The 20,121-nt window shown below is 44.0% G+C and overlaps 1 protein-coding gene across 1 annotated transcript in view; it reads right to left on the bottom strand.

Annotated features, from left to right (window-relative positions):
* Window positions 1-643: 643 nt before the first annotated feature.
* The window catches only part of IFT122 (intraflagellar transport 122), a 29,960-nt gene continuing 10,482 nt past the window's right edge, over window positions 644-20,121 (bottom strand). The window contains exons 15-29 of the mRNA XM_054280835.1: window positions 18,581-18,721; window positions 16,938-16,991; window positions 14,494-14,655; window positions 11,623-11,789; window positions 10,603-10,774; window positions 9,940-10,042; window positions 8,318-8,458; window positions 7,261-7,358; window positions 6,281-6,381; window positions 4,984-5,149; window positions 3,905-4,016; window positions 3,376-3,504; window positions 2,474-2,553; window positions 1,680-1,844; window positions 644-1,060 (exon numbers count right to left, since the gene is read on the bottom strand). Coding sequence (XP_054136810.1) covers window positions 971-1,060; window positions 1,680-1,844; window positions 2,474-2,553; window positions 3,376-3,504; window positions 3,905-4,016; window positions 4,984-5,149; window positions 6,281-6,381; window positions 7,261-7,358; window positions 8,318-8,458; window positions 9,940-10,042; window positions 10,603-10,774; window positions 11,623-11,789; window positions 14,494-14,655; window positions 16,938-16,991; window positions 18,581-18,721 — 1,881 coding nt within the window. The 3' untranslated portion in view covers window positions 644-970. The remainder of the gene's footprint in view (window positions 1,061-1,679; window positions 1,845-2,473; window positions 2,554-3,375; window positions 3,505-3,904; window positions 4,017-4,983; window positions 5,150-6,280; window positions 6,382-7,260; window positions 7,359-8,317; window positions 8,459-9,939; window positions 10,043-10,602; window positions 10,775-11,622; window positions 11,790-14,493; window positions 14,656-16,937; window positions 16,992-18,580; window positions 18,722-20,121) is intronic.

Consider the following 20,121-nt stretch of genomic DNA (forward strand, 5'->3'; position numbering starts at 1 on the left):
TGGTGTTTGCTGTCCCAAGTGACAGTTACTCCTGCTGAGCCCTGCTCTCCAGGAAGCAGGGAATAAATTCCTTCTTGCTTTGCTTTGCTTGCAGGCAGAGCTGTGCTGCAGCTATTAAACCACCTTTATCTCAACACAGGAGTTTCTTGGCCTTTGCTCTCCTGTTTCCTGCCCAGTCCTGCAGGGACAGCGAGCCATTGCAGGGCTCAGGTGCAGCCTGGGACTGATGCCCCCGGTGTCTCGCGCCTCCACAAGAGGCTGCAGCAGAGAGCAGCGCGTCTGCTCCTGCCGCATGCCCACAGAGCGCCTGCTGGGCTCAGCGCTGACACGATGCTGGGACACCCTGCTCAGCAGCTCTCCCATACACCGCCCTCCACGGCAGCAGCACGGAGCTCAGGCGTGCACAGCCTCTCATGCTGCACTTCAGCCAGGTGAATCCCACACACATTCAGCCACCACCTGCCTCAGGGTGGCTGTGAGATGCCCCCAGTGCCAACAGTAGTGGAACTCTTCAGATTATATTTGAAGGGCTCTAAATGCTGTTCTTGCCTAAACGGAATAGAAAGGAAAAAGAAATTTCTGATCAGAAGCATGAGTATTATAGCAAATTCTGAGACAATAAATAGTGAAAAATAGTCCCATTTATTTGAAGATCTGTCAATAACTGGTGTGTGTTAAGGAGCACAATCTGGAGTAAAACCAATTACTTGAAGGCTGAACTTGATTCTAGAAATGTTCCTGTAAAATTCTGTGGCACTTCACTGCTTGCCTGGAAAATGCAGAGCACATTCACAAAAACCAGACATTTTAATATAAAAAAATAGTTAAAATTCTTCAATTTGGTTCCACTCTTACATACAAAATGAGACAAGATGACATAACTAAGTTATTAGGAAAGCGCTACAGATCTAAGAAGGGTTTTGCCAAGCCAACAGGGGAGTCTGTTGTTGAGATAAAAGACTGGTTTTCTTCATTGGTTTGACTCATCTATTCTCCGCCGACAGAACGGACAACAATTATGCTGGAGTATGAGGAGCTCATAGTCTTCTGTGTGAAACATCTGTTAATTAGGAACAGATTTAAAACAAGTTAGCCTGTACCCTGCTCAAAGAAAATGCAAACTGAGTTCAATGGCTACTCAATAGCACAGACACTCTGGAAGTACCACCACAGAGAATTGGGCCTTTTAGTTCCAGTCACCTGAGATGCTACAGCCTGGAACACAGCAGGGAGCACCAGAGCTGCTAACGACTTTTGCAAAAGGATTGACAATTAGGCACTTGAGTAAGCAAACACGACTGAATTCCAGCATTTCAAAAAGTTATTTCTGAGCAAGGGTTTGGACCCTTTTGGACTCTTTAGGAGCAGGTCTGAACCACAAGGCAACAGTCACCGACTGGTCTCCTGGCTAGACCAGGCTGCAAGTCAGAGAGACGGAGCAAAAGGAAATAAATACAAATCAGCTTCTGTTGGTCAGCCAAGGTTTGCTCAAGAGGCTCTGACTTGCTGTCAGGGCAACTTCTCAAATTCAGCTCTGGCCAGGTCTTCCAAGGCAGCTGTCCCCCTGTCTATCTATCACACAGCTCAGAGCTGGGGTTGCACTGCTCGGCCTCTACCCCCTCCAGGCCTTTGCCCAGCCCATTTCAGAGCGGCGGTTCCAGCGGCTGGCGCAGCGGTACCTGGAAGCAGGAGGGGCACATGGTGATGGAGGCGTCGGGCAGCAGCGAGCGGTAGTACTGCCAGCGCAGCGGGCGCGGCCAGCGCTTGACCAGCACGTCGCGGCGGCTCATGGCGCGCAGCACGGCGCGGCTCACCACCACCGGCACGAACTCGGAGCCTCCCTGCTGCGGGGCAAAGAGCGCCGTCACCGCCCGCCCAACGCTGCCCCCCGGGCTGTGAGGCTGATTTTAGCTAAGTAAAATTCATAGAAAAAGCTAATGCAGACCTGGCCCAAGCCTTGCCCACCAAACTCCCTGTCAGTTTAATCGAAACCTCCAGCAACAGCAGCATCCAGACACATCTGTTTCCAGTCAGCTTCCCTTTCTCTTTAACACAACTCCTTGCAAATAACAGCCACGCTCACAGTCTCTATGAGACCCTGCATTAAGGCCTGCTCTATAGGTGTGCTGCTGCTGCACCAGTGCATGGTGATGAAACAAAATTCCAGGAGCATTTGGTTTAAAATCATTGTTGTTTTGCGAGGTTTGTGTTTGTTTGTTTGTTTGAGGGGGGTTTGTGTGGATTTTGCTGGTTTGTTTGTCTGTTTTGAGGGGTTTTGTTTGTGTTCTTAAGGGAGGAGTTAACTGGTTAGTCCATTTCCCTCTCAAGTGCCATCCCCCTCCCAGTCCTCTGCCCTGCAGCTCTCTTTGTACCACATACACACCAGAAAAATGACTTCGTAAAGTAAAATTTTCTATTAAAAAAAAAATTCTATTAAAAATTTTCTGTTGGTTGACACAGGTACAGTTCTTACCTCAAAGCTCAGTTTTGCTGTAAAGGGATCATCATCCTCAATAATATCTGTACTGTCATCAAGCTTCAAACTCTGAACATCTGTATGCATGTCTTAAGGAAGGACAATAATTCCAGTAAAACTGGCTCTGCTTACCAGAGCCAGCACTGACAGAATCAGTATGAGAGCACCCCAGCAGGACCCTTGCTGCTTCAGAGTATCTCAAATTGTGACAGTGCACAGACCATTACAAAAAGTACCAAGAAGGCCCTGCTGGGGTTTCCAGTGACTGGGGAAGTTTATCACTGCAGCTGCTGTAGAACAGCCAGAACAGACTGACCACAGCCAGGCATGACATCAGCTCCTACCCTTCCACAGATGACAGAGCAAAGGAAGCAATCTATTGAAGTTACATTTTTGGGCAGCTTTAGTCAGAGTTTGTGTGCTCTTGTGCATTACTCTACATCAATCTCATATTCTATAACCCCAACAGCAACTGGGAGCTCTGGATGCCAAAGCATTCCAAACCAGATCGCAGCAGGAATAGTTGTGAACTGCTACTTCCCTTGGCTAGGAGAAGGCAGCCTCTAAAAGAAGCTGTTACTGGAAGCAACACACTCCAGATTCCCTTCATCCTTGTCAGAAAGCATTTCACACAGAAAAGGTAAAGCATGGCATTCCGCTGTTAAAAACAAACATTGCCAGGACAATAAATAAACTGTCCTGATGGAAAAGCGTCTTGACAATATTAGGTTTGGTTAAACTGTGGTTTGGTTGTTATACTAACACAACAAAGAAACAAGATGCAATTGTACTTACACCAGTCATATGACAGAAAGGTTTAAACCTAAGGGGAAAAAATAAACTCTAAATGGTTTAATTTTTCCCTAAGAAAAGAAAACCAATTTTAATCAAAAGGATACTGTCAGTCATCATCTCTTGCCATTTATTCTCTCTTTTACTCACTCTTGGAGCTTCGAGATCAATGAGAGCTACAGCTTCTTCATCTGTGATGCCATCTTCCAAATAGAACTCAACCAGATGCAGCACCTCTAAAAGGAGGGGAAGGCAGGAAATATTCGACCTGCAGGAACTCAGGAAATGCCTCATAGCAGATACTGTGCTCCTTCATGTCACTGGTGTTCTGCCCACCTTCTCTCATGAAACAAGTTTAATAAAATAAAATTGCAGCAAACCAAACCCCCCCACTTCTGAAAGGGTCGTGCTCACCTTCACAGAACACCAGATGCATTTCAGTATCTGGCAATGCAACAATGCTGTGCTGCTGCTCTGCAGTGAGAGCCAACAACCCCCACTTAGACAAATTTAGCAACAGTAAAGGAACATTTGTTTGGCCAAACAGCGCTGCAGAAAGAAGGAATTGGGCACTGACCTACTCTGTTAACATTTATCTACTTGCAAAGCACGAGCAAACGCGGCGTCCCAACGCACCGTAGGAGGAGGCCGAGAAGACGAAAGGCTGCCTGCAGTTAATGCAGACGTTCCCCAGGTTGTTCAGCAAGGGGTTGTTGGTGGAGCACCTGTAACACAGGGGCACGAGCTCCTGCAAAGACAGATTGAGAGCATGGTAAGCACAGACCGGCACGTCCTCAGCTCTTTGTTTTCGATTAAATACGGGCCCCTTCGGCTGACAACACCGACACGGCACCAGCGCCGGTCTGGAGAAGCACTGCTGTGAAATCAGACCCTTCAACATCTGAAAATGCTTTCCCTTTTTAACAAACAGCAAGTTTTCCCATTAAAAATAGCTGTCTTCACCACTTTAACAATTAAATTTTCACCTTGCCTTTGCAGTAACAGAAGCACAATTCTGCATCAAATACACAGGGCCAAAAGAAGCTGAAGAGAAGTTTACTGAAACAAAGTTTTTTGCTCTAAGATTTGGTCAAATTTAGGTTCTCCAATTAATTAATCTCTTTTCAAGAGCAGAGTTATTTTAAGCAGCTCTTAAAGACTGTGTTTCTCTTATTTCAGGAGGCCAGGTGTATGTTCACTGGCACAATGCAATTTATTTTTAGTGAGTACTCCCTGAGACATGGCTTTATAGAACACTGCAGAAAGCCAGACTTCAGTGAAAGAAGAAAAGGTGTTAAAATAAGATTTACGGAAGGAAGGTCACTGAAGGGATGGAGGGAGGAGGGGAAGAGTGTTAGGAGTGGGACAAATGAAAGTGACCTCCAGCTGGAGAGACAAAGACTGTGGAACAATAGCATGTGAACTGGGGAGAAAAGGGCTTGGAAGAATTAATAGGCAGTGAGGAAGGTGACTGCAAGAGAGGAGAGGGAGGATGGAAGCTGCCCACAAAGAGAGGGCTGATTTTAATTTGCTCTCAGGAGCAGAAGGAAGTCTGATTCGAAGAATAACAATAAAAGGACTGTGTTTCCAGCAGAAATACAATTATATCACAGAGCCATGCATAATATATTTCAGACTGTTTTGTGCACACAGGAACTCATATTCCAGGATTAGGCCACATATTAATGATTAACATGAAACACATTACAGCTTACTTCACTGTCATGGAATGGCTTGGATCGGATTGTCAGGCTGCCCAGCTCAACAGATTTCTGGAACCTGTCTGGGATCTGCAGTCCCTGCAGCTTGTCATAGGCATGACGAGCCAATTTATATGCACCAAGAGCTTTACTCTGCTTTGCCAGGGCCAATAATGTATTGCTATAATTTAATTAAGGAATAAAAATACATACAGCATTTATGAAAAAACGCAATACTCTGTCTAATCACAGAAGTTTGGCAATGAAGCATATCCAACACCGGGACTTCAAACAGCTTTTAACCAGAGAAATCTATTTACAGAACTTCATTTACAAACATGTGTGAAAGGACTATCAAAATATCTGTGGGCAATTATTAGCAAGGTAAGGAAATGATGCTACATAAACACTGCTATGGCTCCATTTACAATATTTCAGTAATTTTGAGGTGCATGTATTTTCCCCCAGTCAGAAAAAAACCTAAAATCCTAACATTTTTTACAGCGTAAGTAAGCCACTGACACTGAGTAAATACACCTGATGTGGTTTGAAAGAGTGTGCCCCATGTTAGCAACCAAGTGTTGTCCTTCCCTCCCACCAGAGTGAACTGCTGTTTACACCTATGACCACAAGGCCTGTTATCAAAAACTTCATGAAAGATTCTACATTTCTAAGCAGGGAAGTTATGAAAAGGAAAGCTAATATCCCATCCAAAGCCAGAAATGAAGTGAAACAAGACAAGACCTCCCTATGGCATCCAGTGGCCTTGTGGCTATCTCTTACAGAAAGGTGCATTTCACTGGGCTCACACAGCCCCTTTAGGAAGCACTCCCAGAGGTTCACTAGCACTAACAAGGCCATGCAGATGTTGGCCCGACAGAGCATGTGGCACACCAGCCTCACAGGAAGCAACACCTCCTGGGTTTCCCTGCTTCTGCCTCAGCTCAGTCTCCTTGTACCAACGCTGGCAAGATTCAGAGCCAACACCTTTTTGCACTGACTGGTGTCCTAGAACTTGCTCTTCTGATGACACGCCAGAGGGGCAGGTGCTCAAGGTGGCCTAACAGAGTTTGGCATTAGTTGATTCGCACAGGTTTTCAAATTATAACAAATAACAAACTAGTGCAGCTCAGCACACAACAGTTTGAAGATGCTGATTATTCCTGAGGGACAGAAGTCAGTTCCCATTAACGATAACCAACAGGTGACATCAAAGATTCCCTGCAGGAGTGCCTGCCTTGGACCAACAGCAGTTATTCCTTTCATGTATCACACGATAACTTCTAGCTTTTGTACTATATTGGAAGGATACACTTTTGAGATCCCCAAAGGAGTCTCCTTTGTTAAGCTGTGAAGCAGAAACCTGGAAATATTGAAGAGGGTTTCAGGCAAGTGGAAGCTGAAAGGCTCCTCCTGTGGTACGAAAAACATAAGACACATTTCTAAGCTGGAAAACCATCAACTTACATCAGTAAGCAACACAGCACAAGGCATCTCTAGTACGGTGTTTCTTTCATCCGTTGGGAAAAGAGGTGTTGACAGAACATAACAAGTGGATTTTGCATATCTTTATCACCAAAGCTCATGCCTAATACACACAGAAAAGAGAGACAGAGAGATCAGTGCAGCTAAGACAGAACCTTTAACAGGTTATTTAAAAATGAGGGCAGTCTGCACAGCCACAGTGCAGAGTCTCTAGCGCTGTGAGATCTAAAGTAGCCTGACAGCAAAGACTCCACAGCACAGAGTCTTCTTTTGGGCAAGGGCACAGAGCAAGGGCTCTCAAATGTTCTACAACAGGTATTTGCACCAAGGGTGATGGCAGCATGACTCTAATTGCTGGAATTAGCAGGAGCTCCTCGCTCATGACTGCACATCAGTGACACATGCAGCACCCTTTGGAAATCCCTGGGCTAATGTGCCTTCTGTTCAACCCTGTTTTCCAGTGACTAAGGGAAAAACTGACCCTGGCCTGTGCAGGAGCAGAGGCTCAGGTACCATGGGACCAAACCAAGGCAACCAGCAGAAAGTGCCATGGGCAGGAGGGAGGTCAGGCATCGGTACAGCCCTGCCCAACCTGCAGCTGTAAAGAGAGGAGCAAGCTCTTGTACAGGACAGCTGCAGACTGTATAATAAAATAAAATAAAGTTAAATAAATAAATAAAGTTGCTATACAGTATCACTGATGTACATTCAATATTTAATTGCCTGAAAAGTCCTAGTTATTTTTGGACACCCTAAGGAAAAAAGCTCAGGAAGCATAAATACACAATTCTGAAGTGAGTATCTTACAGTGTATCTTTGGATAAAGTGATAGACATGGTAAACTTCTGCCAAATGCTGGAAGTGATGAAACTTCTGCAACATTTCAGTCTGCTGTCCTTCATTCTCTGTGGGAGGCAAAGGCATTGGTGTCAGTCTCAAAGAGAAGTCTACGAACTCAGCTTGGAGAAAACAACCTGTTATCATTTTAGCACAGCACTGTCAGAGGAGATATGTACCAGGTCAAGTATGTCCCATCTACCCATGCAGACCATATGCTTACAGAGTTGCTATTCTTCTGAGTAAACTTCTGGTCTGAAACAAGCACGGCAAAACACAGAACAGGTGAGGCAATGGTTTAACACAGCCAGAGGCTACAGATGAGCTACAGACAGAAAGCAGCAGGTGTGCATCCTTAGAAACCTCTTCCAGAATGCCAGAGCTCACAAATGCAATTAGCTTTGAAAACTTTCACAAATACCAAATACACTACTAAGCCATTTGGAAAAGACATACATCTCAAACATCTGAGGGGGGACAGATGAGCTGAACTAAAACCAAAGGCACCAGACAAAAGGCAGTATTCCCAACCCTCTGCATTATCACTAAACTACACCTATTGACACCTCTCTCCCAGTGACGTGCAGTTTGGAGACAAGATGACAGCTAGCAAACAATCAGTTTTACCTGTTGGCAGAAATAATTTTCAACCTCCCTCCCTTTCAATTGAGGTAATTTACTCTCCAACATCTTTTATTTACCAGCACTTTAACCCTCCAGGCAATGGGTGTGGTGGGAGGGTGAAGGAGGATACATGGCCCCTGGAGGCAGGATTTTCATCCCAGCCAGACTTCAGAAGGAGCCTTATGCCTGCTGATGTCGTTGGTTTGTTTATTTGTTTTAAATTAGCACATGGGAAAAACAGGGGACTACAAAAATAGCACAAGCCCAAGATGTGCACAGCATTAAAAAACCCAAATCAAACCACCCAGCGGAGAAGCAGCTGCAGCACCGCTATCACAATGCAGAGCTGTTTGTCTGCGTGCACAACAGGGTAACAAACACACACTTCCTCCGGGTGACTCACCTTGGGCAATGTCTAAGCACTGCATGGAGAGCATCCAGTAATAATAGGCCGCGTCGCTGAAGCGGCTCTCGAGCACGGCGTTGTGAGTGAGCTGCTCCAGCACCCGCACGGCCTCGCCCTGCCTGCCGGCCTTGTGGAACGCTGCCAGCAAAACAGAGAGGAGCTCACTGCGCCACTAATCAATTAACGGGAACTAATGGTGTTGAACTGAGAGCACTCTATTCAGCCCATAGCAAACACTCTGTCCAGGGCACGATAAAAGGGATTATACACTGCTATTTTCCTCCTTGAATGCAGTGACACTAATGCAACATGAGAAGAACCTGCAGGTATTTTGAAGCTTCTGCACTGTCTCAGCAACTCTTGAGCTCAAGGAGTATGTATAATACGGGTTACTGGGGTTTTTTAAATAGAAAAGAGAAGATGCTGTGATGATTAGGATCTCTGTACAAACAACAGTGATCTCCAAATACTGCAAATCCCAACTTCACTCAAAACTACAATAAATTGTTTGAAGCCAGTGCTCTGGTGTGTATGAATACTTTTTAAAGTATTGTGCTGAATACTTTAAAAGAGTACAGCTACTACACCCTCCTGTCATTTACTAACAGCATCTCCTTTTCTGATGCACCGAGTAACACCCTGAATTCTCACTTGGCAGGCTGCATTTGGCCAATGCAGTCTCCATATAAAGGAACAGGGCTGAGGGGGAACCAAGCCCAAAAAACCCAGCCCCACAGCACTGCTGCCCCCTGAGTGAAGGCAGCTCAGCTTGAACCAGACCCCACATTCTGTTCTGAGACCAGAACAGTGCCATGAGGACCTCCAGCTCCTCCAGCTCCGGGCACCTACACTTGCAGAGCCCCCCAGCACAGAGCTTTGTGCAGCACACGGGGCTCTGACCTGCATTCAGAGAGTGCAAAAACCACCCTGCCCTCAACCAGCTGCTCACGGCTTGGTGCCAAGACACACAAACCCGTGCTGGGCAGAGGCAGAGCAGGCCCAGCCCGGGTCCTGCCGGCCCCTTTAGGCCAAGCAGTGCCAGGCAGGGGTCCGAGCTGGCTCAGGAGCAGCAGGGGCACCTGCGCCGAGGCACTGCGCACACAGCTCGCTTCAACAGCTCCTTGTCCATCCAGCAGCTTGGGGACTGAATTTTGAAGGCTTTCCACAGGATGGAAAGTTTACAGTTCCGTTCAAATGTAATCTTATAAGCCAATCAAACCCCGCAAAAAACTTAAAGGAATGGGAAAACTTGACTTGTTCAAATCCAGTATTGTCTAAAGAGAAGGAAAAAAAAACGTTTTTCACTCAGGTTTATAATAGAGCTGCCATATTTTGATTTTTTGCGGGGTAAAAATTTTACAACGGTTAGGATTATATGCCAAATACCTCTTATGTGCCACACTCAGATATAGAACAAGACAGAAAATCTGGACTTATATTTAGATGCCATAAATTCTGATACATTCATCACATTTTCCTATAAAATAAGGAGATTTCCAGTTACTTTAAAACCAGTATGAAAAGATGGGTTATATTTGGTTTTGAATACCACTGATAAGAAATTCGCCTGGGCAGAGTCTACTATGGAGTAAATATGGATCTGTCAGTGACATTCTCACCTTTCTGGGCTTCCTCAAATCGATCACTCTCTGCCAGCCACTGAGCATAAGGGACATAGACTTCATCTTTGAATTCAGGATGCTTTTCACTCAGAGCAAATGCCTGACATAAATAAAAAGCTCATTCTTAGAATATTGCACAGTTTAAACGGTTAAAGGTTTTAAAATATTCCATGGGATCAATCCTTTAGCTCTAAGAAAATTCACAATGAAACATAAACACAGAATAGAGAGTGTAATCTATATTTTCTCCAGCATGAAACTTATGTGTTTTAAAATAAAAAGCAATCAACAACAAAAGAAAAGAAGCTTAGCATAATAACAGATTGACTATTGAAACAGAAAGACTTGAAAGTGATTATCTGGGAAATTTAGTAGATTTCCCAGCAAGAGACAAAAAATATTTGTATTTTTACTGAATGCATTTTCTAAAGAAATTGAAGTAACACTATAAATGCAGTTTAGATTCAGTTTCAGAAGACCACACCACCACCAAACGCATGCTGGCATACACAATTAACTGAAATACTCTGAATCCTTCTGCAGAAGCCTTCCTCCCTCATGACAGTGCTGGAGGAGCCAGACATTTGCTTCCCTTTTTAGTTGCAACCAGTGACAATAAGAAGCAGTGGTTTTCAAAACACAAATCAAGGGCACACTCACTTCTTCCCAGCGATGAGTCTCCACGTGGAGCTGGACCAATGCCTTCAGGTCACCAACCTTCATGTAGGTTTCTGCAGCATAGCCAGGGTTATCAAGTTGCTTAAAATAGAAGGCACATTTAGCCAAAGGCTCACGCTCAGCTTTATCCAGTTTTCGAGCAATTTCGATTAACCTAGGCTCAGAAGAAAGAAGCCAGATGTTTGCCTTGGTGCTTTGCCTTTTAATTATTGTCATAACTTCACCTTCAATCAGTTAACATTTAATAAACATCCTAATAGTACCACCATGCAACACTGCTTAAGCAGTTTCAGTAAACATTCCAAATAGCTTTTGCCTTTTGCAGACTCAAAGCCCTTCCTTCCCTCTTTGCTCAGACATTCAGCTCTGTATCTCAGACTCTGCAGATGAAGGAGGGAGCACGTCCTGCATGACTCCGTGGCACACACTGCCCAACCCTGACCGGAGCAATGGGCTCCTGAATGAACAGCAGCCCCTGTGCCACACAGCCAAACAGAGGCAAGGCCAGCCTGAAGGGCCTGGCCACGATCTCAAGGCAGCTCAGCAAATGACACAAAGTGCCACCTACTGTGATGAGAAATGACCAGAGACAGGAATGGCCACAGAATTTCTAAGGACTCTGTGCTCCAGGTGACTTCTCTACCCCCTAGATGATTATTCTAAACATCTGACAACAGCACCACTGGGCTACCTGGTACAGTTACTGCTGTGATGATCACTCTGAAGGCATTCAGACTGTTTTAGACAGTCTCATATTGTAGATAAACCTACGCATACTCTTCATTGCTGTAATGCATTAGTTTTTGTAATATATTTATGGCCCTGCCCTCTAAACATATGCAACTTTTAAAACATTTTAAATCATAGGTGTGTTTCAGATACTCAACCTGATATAAAGGCAGATATTAAATACATTTGGTCTTATTTTAAAATTACGGGGAATTCATAATATCTCATTCAAGCTTTTATTATGTGTTATCTCTGAGGAGACAAAGAACCTACATATCCACCCAGCCGTGGTTCCCGCTGATCTCGATGGCCTTCATGTGCTCTCCAGCAGAGAGGTACATCTCCACTGCTGCCTTTGGTTCATTGATATCCTTGGCCCAGTCTGCTTGCTTTTTTATCAGCATCTTTGTGTCTTTGGGATCTCCAGATCCCAGAAATTCCTGCAACAGTGCAATACAGAAGTCTGCATTTTCTTCTGGTCACAAACGTCATTACAGTCTAAACTCTAAAATAGATAAAGATTTTTGTAATGAAAACCATGATGCCTCCCAAGGACAGAAATATTCCACGGAGAGCAACGTGCACTGAGCCAGCCTTCAGCAGCTCATCGTCAAGGCCCCATGTCTGGGAGGAAATAATGGCAAGTCTCACATTTATAGAGTTTTCAATTAAAAAGAAAGCAGAAGATTGTGGCCAGGCCCAGAGAAGTACAGTGCAGGTGCCCAGAGGCAACCCTAATGTCCTCTCCTGCTCTCTGCCAAGCCTGGTTCAGTGGATACGAGTTACAATTTCTGCAAGCTTGTCAGGAACAAGCCTTTCCAAAACAAAATGGTACTAATCTAAAAACTCTAACAGATAATTCCAAGTTTTAGATCTTCTCTTGCAAGCCAAGCAGGTAGGGATTCCTCCTCAATGACAACCCAGTCCCAGCCCACGCTCAGCCAACAGCAGCACATCCACTCTATCACACACTGGCATCACAAATCAAATGAAGGCTGAAATAATTATCAAGTGTCTTTGCAGGAAACAAGTATTTTAAAAAATATATCCATTAAGTTCTTTTATAATACCAGAACCACAGCTGCTCAAAAGTGAGAGTGCTCTGAAGCACTGCTTGGACTTGTGGAAGGAATGCAAACACCAAGCCTGGACCCTGTGTTGACAACCATTTTGGAAATATGTCTAATAGTTAGTTCAGCTTCTTCTGCCAGTACTAAAGCTCTGGCACCATATGGTTCACATCTGTTGACATCATGTGCCAGGAAAAAAATATAAACCCCCCCTTCAACACCAGAAGATCGATTAAGGGCAATTTTGACTGTTAACAGAACAGGCTACTGCCCATTAAACAACTTCTATCAAAAGAAAATCAGAACAGAGGAGAAATTACAAGTGGGAAAAGAGTGGAAAACTGTATATCCTCTATGTTTCTAGCAAATTCTGACTGAGGTTTAAAAAAACAGAACCAAAGCAACAAATGGGCAAAAGCCTGTACACCAGGTCTGCTTCAGCACTGCAATTCAGGAGCTCCCTGCTACAGGCAGAAGTGCACCCCATCTGTGCCAGCTCCAACCGAGCCCCAGGCCTGCTCCTGCAGCACAGCCCTGCTCCAGGAGCAGCTAACAGGGATCCCAACAGCTCTGAATATGGAGAGCTGCACTCCAGAGTGAAGTCAAACAATCTTTTTGGCACGACTTTTCCAGTTTAGGTCACCAAAATAAGCCCAAAATCAAAAGCTAAGCTCAGCTTCCCACAGTATAAAAGGTTTTTTGTGAGTTGCCAGTAATTAGTGATCTGGTGCTGCGATAAAGAGCCTGTGACCAGATATCAAAGGACTCCCAACCTCTGCCTCCAGTCTGGACCCTCTGTCCAGGCCTCATCAAAGTCATGCACGAGAAAGCAAGTTCTGTGGATCCCTTTGAATAATTCTGGCAGCATCAGTGAAAACAGCACCACAAAAACACACCCCTCCCCCATGTATTATTCCTTAGATAAATAACTTGAAAACAAGGGGGGTTTACATGCTCTTCCATGTCCTGTGCACTCCCTGCACAAGAAGCTGCCTTATGGAGTACCTTAAATTTCTCAGCATGGAATCACTCCGAAGCATAGGAGACATGAGACCTCTTGCTCTCTACTGGTTAAATTTAGACATGACTGCAGCCAAGAATTAAAAGATTCTTACAAAGACTTATGGGAACATTTTCCTGTATGAATTACATTTATGTTCAAGAGGAGCCAAAACACTGAAGCTAACAAAGACTCATCAGCCAAAAATAGCGGAAGTCAGGCTTACATCAGCAAAGCCCCCAAATGTTTCTGTTGAGCTCTTGGAAGAAAAAGATCTCTGCAGCATGGCTTGGGGAATCTCTGCTAAAGAGTTTCTGTGCATGTCATGGTGAATTCTTTGTCCTGGATTGGGCAGAATAGGGCTCTGATGAGTGATGAATGAGACTAAACAGTGCATGCGTTCTCGGGGATTTCGATAAGAAAACACCACAGAAGACTTAAAAGCCAAGTAATGCTCCTTATCGCCATATAAAAACATCACTTTTCAGAATTATACTCAATTTATTCCTACATGGAACAGAGTTTTAAAAAAAGCCAAGACACTGAATCTTTGGAAGAAATTCTGTAGTAAACAAAAATATTCTAGGTTAGCATATTATGCAGTTTTTAAAATGCATCGATATAGATCTGACTTACTCCTACCCATATATTTTTATGATAACGTGGGTACTACCTTGTCATCTTTGGAGGACAAACAAACAATAAGGGACTCTCAAATGAGATAATGCAAAAAGAGTCATAAAACCAAACTTTTTCATTTTGAAAGAAAGAAAATTACTATGTAATCACAAGGTCCACTAAAAGAATTCACTGAAAAGCCCTGAATTTCCACAGCCATATTTGAGACTCTACAAAACACAATCTGCTGCCTTGGTAGCAGACTCTGAAGGAAAATGCCACCGTTACACCCAGGCCAGAAACACTTTTCCCCTTATAAGCCACAAGATCTCCAAACAAATACCTGATAAAATGAAATCAGAATTCAAAGCCCACAGTTCCTTTGTAGGATCACACACTGGAACGGTGAGAGGCACATAAGAATTCCTGCATGTGAAGCCCGGGTGCCAGCCCTACCTTGGCGTGCTCGAACATGCGCAGGTCCGAGTACATCTCCAGGGCCAGGCTCTCGTGGCCGCTCCTCTTGTACAGCCGCGCTGCCTCGTGGAACTTTCCCTGGTAGGCATAAACATCTGCCAGGAACAGCTCCTGGTTGTTCTCTCCGTGCCTCTTCCGGTCCTGGAAAAACAAAAAAACCGAAGAGAGATGTAGAAAATATTCTAGATGATCAGCACCTAGGCGAGAAATAGCCTTTGAGGAATTAGATTTTCAGGCTTAGATTTTAACTGCTAATAATTAAAAACCTGTAACGGGATAGCATAATTATGCCTCTCCTACATTTCTGGTGAATTTATAATTAAAGGATTAAATCCCTCCTTAATTAAAATTATGAAGAGCAAAATTAAATGTCACTATACAAACCAAAGTGATGAAAAGTCACTTCTCTTGATTTCACACAGGAAAATGAACACATGCTATCATTATGCCAGTCTATTTTAAAAAAGGCATCTGATGGGCTCCTCATTTTCTCCCTACAATCTCACCAGCATATAATTTGGCTACATTAACAATATGTGCAGGTGGGATGACAAACAGGAGGATAACTGCCAGCAATAAGTAGATTCAGGATGTATGTTAGCCTGCCTCTGAATACAAACCAGTGACACCTCCACTGTCCCCACAAGCAAGAGCTCACGGATTTGGGTCAGCACCAGTCACTTCCAGAGCACCTGTACATGCTCTCCTGGAAACCAGAACTGCTTGTTCTGTTCTGTTCTGGCCTGGGAAGGGACCCTGAGGACAGCATTAGTGGAGAGCCACGCAGTAACCTGCCATGTGTGTGCAGAGCCATGGAGAAACCCTGCACATGAATCAAACTGCAGCAGGGCCCTGACTCTGAGCGACCCAGACAGGTTTGCACACGTGTGTGTGTGTGTGTGTGTGTGTGTGTTTCCATGTGTGTGCCTTATCCTGTGTATTGGACACACACCACTACCTGCCTGGGATAAAATTATTGCTGCAGTTACCCCACATCGTAGGAAACACAGAGCTGTGAGCTGAATTTAAAGAAAACTGCATGCAAGGGGAAAAGCATTCCACCAGCATCCAAACTCAATCCTCTGCTGCCAGAGGGTCTCAGCCATCACTCCCTGGCCACGCTGACTGACTGGGCTGACACCGAGCTGGTGTTCAAAGTTTCCTTCAAAACCTTGGTTAAATGAATAATCAGAGGACTTGTTACACCCTTTTTTGAAGACTCCACAGAATCTTGCCAGATAAAGATGGCAACCATGTTTGTCTGTGATCAATTGGGAAAAAGTGTCATTACTGAGAGAAAACCATGGCATTAATGGAACACGTGTGTTTAATTACACCCTACAAGCCTTAAAAGGAATCCAATCCACTGCAGGCGAAAGCAAGTGGGGATGTAGAACTCACTGTAAAAGGAGCATTTTCAGGATGTGTGAAAGTAAATTTATGCCTATTTTTAGGGGGATTCTTTCTTACTTAACAGAATATGACATGACAAATCCAGAATATCTTCAATAAATGAAGATCTGGAGAAGCATATGTGGAAAAGAAAGGTTACTACTGGTGAGAAAACACTCTCACCTACCTATACCCTTGAAAAGAAAAAAAAAAAAAGAAAACCAACTGAAAAGAGGGGCTCTTAATGCAGACCTTTGTCCTGTGTTAGAGAAAAGTTCACTGCAACCAGCTGGCATTTTGACAGCAGCAGGACAGCTCTGCAGACATGAAGACAAGGAGTGTATCTTTTAAGAGAAGGTGTAAATCTAATTAACATAAGGAAGAGGAATTTCCTTTATGCCATCTCCAAGCAGATCTTTAAGCATTATCTTGCCATCTCTGCAGAAGGACAAGGGTGATGAGTGTATTTTCAAGTGCTCCTGACAGACAGTTATTGTTGAGTGAAATTCTATCAGGAAGTGTGAAAAGAATAGGAAGGAGTGATTAGAGCATAGTATAGAAATACGGAATCCCAAATTCTATTTCCAGTTGTCACAGACTTGTCATGAGACCCCAAGTTTGTCATTTCATTTCTCTGGGCCTGTGTCTGTCTCTGCAAGGAGGAGATAATAGTAATTACCTACCTCCAGGGGGTAGGGAAAGGCTTAATGAACTCATGTTTATGAAGTATTCTGTACTAAGCTCCGTCAGCACAGTAGTATTCTACCAATTATTAATTGAATACTGAACATTTTTCCAGTCCTCCTGAAGACAGTTTCAGAAGTTCCCATCCCACACCCACATTTTGGTCCACAAAGTTCCAATCCTATGACTAGAACTTGAGTCACCTCTACGAACCAGGATTTTTCACTTCAAACACATCTCCAACAGTCAGAAGCAATATCCAACCAAAAGTCCTTCCAAAACAGAAAGTACTGAATTTGGTACAGCAGTAACTTTAAGAAAATACACCTTCTTGAACACTGGCTTACCTCTATGCTGCTGATCAGTTCTAAATATCGAAGGTCTCGTACTCTGGTAAATGCCTATTGAAAATAATTTTAAAAAAAGAGTAAAAGACATTAACTTGAAAACCCAGAAAACACCAAACATTATTCTGCATGAAGCAAGCTGTCTTCATGCAAAAAGGACAGGCAGAAGTGTGCTGGGTTTGTGTTTGTGTAGTCCCAAACCCGCAGGGCTCAACAGGAACAGCTCGGCACAGCAGGCAGCGGAGCTGCGCCTATCAGTCCCCCAAGAAATACAAAGGGTCAATTAAAATATTACGTGCTTTTATTCTGGCTATTTTATAGCTTCTCCGTTTGGATGTGAGGTGTGACACAGACAAGGAAATTTCAGGAAACTGTTACAAGGAAGGGCACATAACTGATCGTATTGTCAAAGCCGGCTGCATATGCTCCTAGTTTTTAAACCATTCCGAAAATCCAGCATGAAAGGAGCTCAGAGAGAGGAAAGGAAGTAAGAAGACGATAAGATAAAAGTACTTTAAGACAGTGTAATATCTTTGCAAATGGAGATAAATGTGCAACTCAAAGTCTCAAGTGGCAAAGTCACGTGCAAGTTGCAGCAGCTCAGCACTTATTCCTGACATGCATCACAAAACAGAAATTTAACTCTTTGGGCTGCACATTCAAGGCTTCCAACCAAACTGAAGAGGGCACAGAATATTCTGCTTACATCGGATTGAACTAGGAACTGTAAGAGCCTTTAATGTCAAGAAGCTGCTTTTGTTCGAATTAATCCGCTCTAATTCTAAGAGGGCACTACTTAAAAATTCCAAGGAGGCACTGAAAACTTCTTTTCAAAAGTATCTATTTGCATAAAGCCATCCATGAGACTGGAATTATTCTGATGCCTCCACTTAAGAAAAAAAAAAGCATTTCATTCCCTTTAAAAAAAAAAAAATCTGTTATTAAAAGATGTCTATCACTTCAGACCATTCTCAGTGTATTTTTAGAATGTTTTGTCTTTCATACAATATTCATGACATTGAACTCAGTTTGCTCTCCCTTACTTGAGAAGAGATGGTGAAAGAAAATAGGGAAGTATTTTATGCCAGAGAAAACTCAGTTCTTCAGTCTATGCCCACTCACAGACCACTCCCCAAAGCAAGGCACACCACAGTGGAAAGGACTGAAATGATACTGTCCAGCACCACTGCCTTCACACAGCCTTAATGGGAGATCCCAAAGAGCAGGAAATCTTCGCATTTGCACGGAGGTTATATTAAATGTTTGGGGGGACAAGGGCAGGTTTGCAGCACTGAGGAAGGCGGGGGCCAAAGGCAGGTGAGCATCCTCTGCTGCCACCCGGTGGGCACTGCTTCCCAGCTCTGCTCCCCGAAACCCATCAACGCCTTTCCCAGATGAAAACATTTTCCTACTGTCAAACACCTTGATTTAGAACATGGCATTTATCTAGAGAGATACATTTGATTTCAGTTCAAAACCTCATCTCAAAATCACGAGTTTATAACGAGACATAAAGGCAAGCAAGACAGTAACCCAGGAACACCACATATTCCAGCCACAAAACATGCATTGTAGTCATACACACACACATAGATAAATATCAAACCCAAGCTTTCTGCTAAACGAGTAAACAAATGCTTTACCTTTTTAGCAGTTTCAAACTCCAGCCCTTCCAAGGCTTCCATGGCCAGCTCTCTCCAGTCAGCATCAGTCACTCCTAAACATGCAATTTGATAGGCTTCTTTAAACATTTTTCGTTCCAGATATTGATACATGGGTGCAGACTGAGGATCGTCATAGAAAAAAACATGTATCAGAAGGCATAATATTGAGATATATTAGTGAAATTTTCTACAAATATTGGGAAAAAAAATATATTCTAATTACAACCATTACAAGCTGCCCAGAGAATAAACATCTCAGTTTTGTACACAGACAGAACAACATTCTGGGGTGATCTTTATCTTATCTTTACACAAGCTGGGTTAATTACATTCCAAACTCATCCATTTTGAAATCTTCAGTTCCCTGCAATATTAGGAAGTAGTTAAGGATGCGAATTCTTCTGGGCATTGAACATGCTAAATATGACGTACACTGAGCTTTTTTAGTACTCATAAGCAGAGCAAAGGAGGGGCAGTGTGCTCTCAAGGGCCAAGAGCAGGAGGAGTCCCTGGACACACCCGGACACAAAGGCAGGGCAGCAAAGCAGCCGTGGTGCCCCAGCCTCAGGACAAAGCTGCGCTCCCCAGGCTGTGACCCGGCACAAAGCACACTGGGCCTTTCGAGCACCTGCCCCAAAGGAATCCCCGTGGAGAGCTGCCAGCTGCTGCAGGGTGACACACAGACAGACAGACAGACAGACGGACGTGTGTCTGCAGCCACAGAGCCCTCTGGGGGCTCGGGGAGCCCTGCAGCACTGCTGCCTCACCCTGGCTTTGCAACCCCAGCACGAGGCGGGTCCGTTCCCGTGTTACTTTCACCAATTTATCTGAACATTGTACACCCTTTGCTACTGCCTCTCTCCAAAAGCACAGCTGTGGAGAAGCTGCCTCTGAGATGCTGCACAACAATTCTGTGGCACCTTGGTGCCTACAGCGTGCCAAAGGCGGACAGGAGTGTTCAAGGCCCGGTGATCCTGCCTGTGGCTGCCAACCACCCTGGACAAGCCAGAGCCCCACCAAGGACCTGCCCAGGGCCTCAAGGGACAGAGGGTCTGCAACAAGGTGTCCATCAGTCAGTACAAGCACAGGACATTCTGCTTTATTCATTGATTCTCAGAGGCAAGTCCTGCACACTCTTGGATGCACAGAGTCACAATCCTTCTACTTTCTTTTTTTGCTTTGTTTTTTTTTACTTCCATGATGACAGAAATCAGCCTTTTATGGAAGGCAATCCCTAAATTTTGAATATAAAGACCACACAGGTACTAAACATTCAGACTAAAATATTCTGATAAAATATTGCCTAAAGGCGTCTAGATGAAGCAACAATAAAACAGTATTTTATGTATTCAAGGAAAATGAAATTACAATGGATAAAAGTTATATAGAGAGAACACAGCAAAAATCCTGCAGGAGGTAAGGCCTGCACTATATTAGATTATGTGCATTTGCAAGTAGAAAGGGAGAATCAGAGACAATTACCAACAGCAAAAAGGAAGTTAGCTTAATTAATGCCAAAG

The sequence above is a fragment of the Melozone crissalis genome, unplaced genomic scaffold (assembly GCF_028551555.1).
Source record: "Melozone crissalis strain CALT ecotype California unplaced genomic scaffold, PUWL_Pcris_2 ptg000029l_1, whole genome shotgun sequence".
Lineage (NCBI taxonomy): Eukaryota > Metazoa > Chordata > Aves > Passeriformes > Passerellidae > Melozone > Melozone crissalis.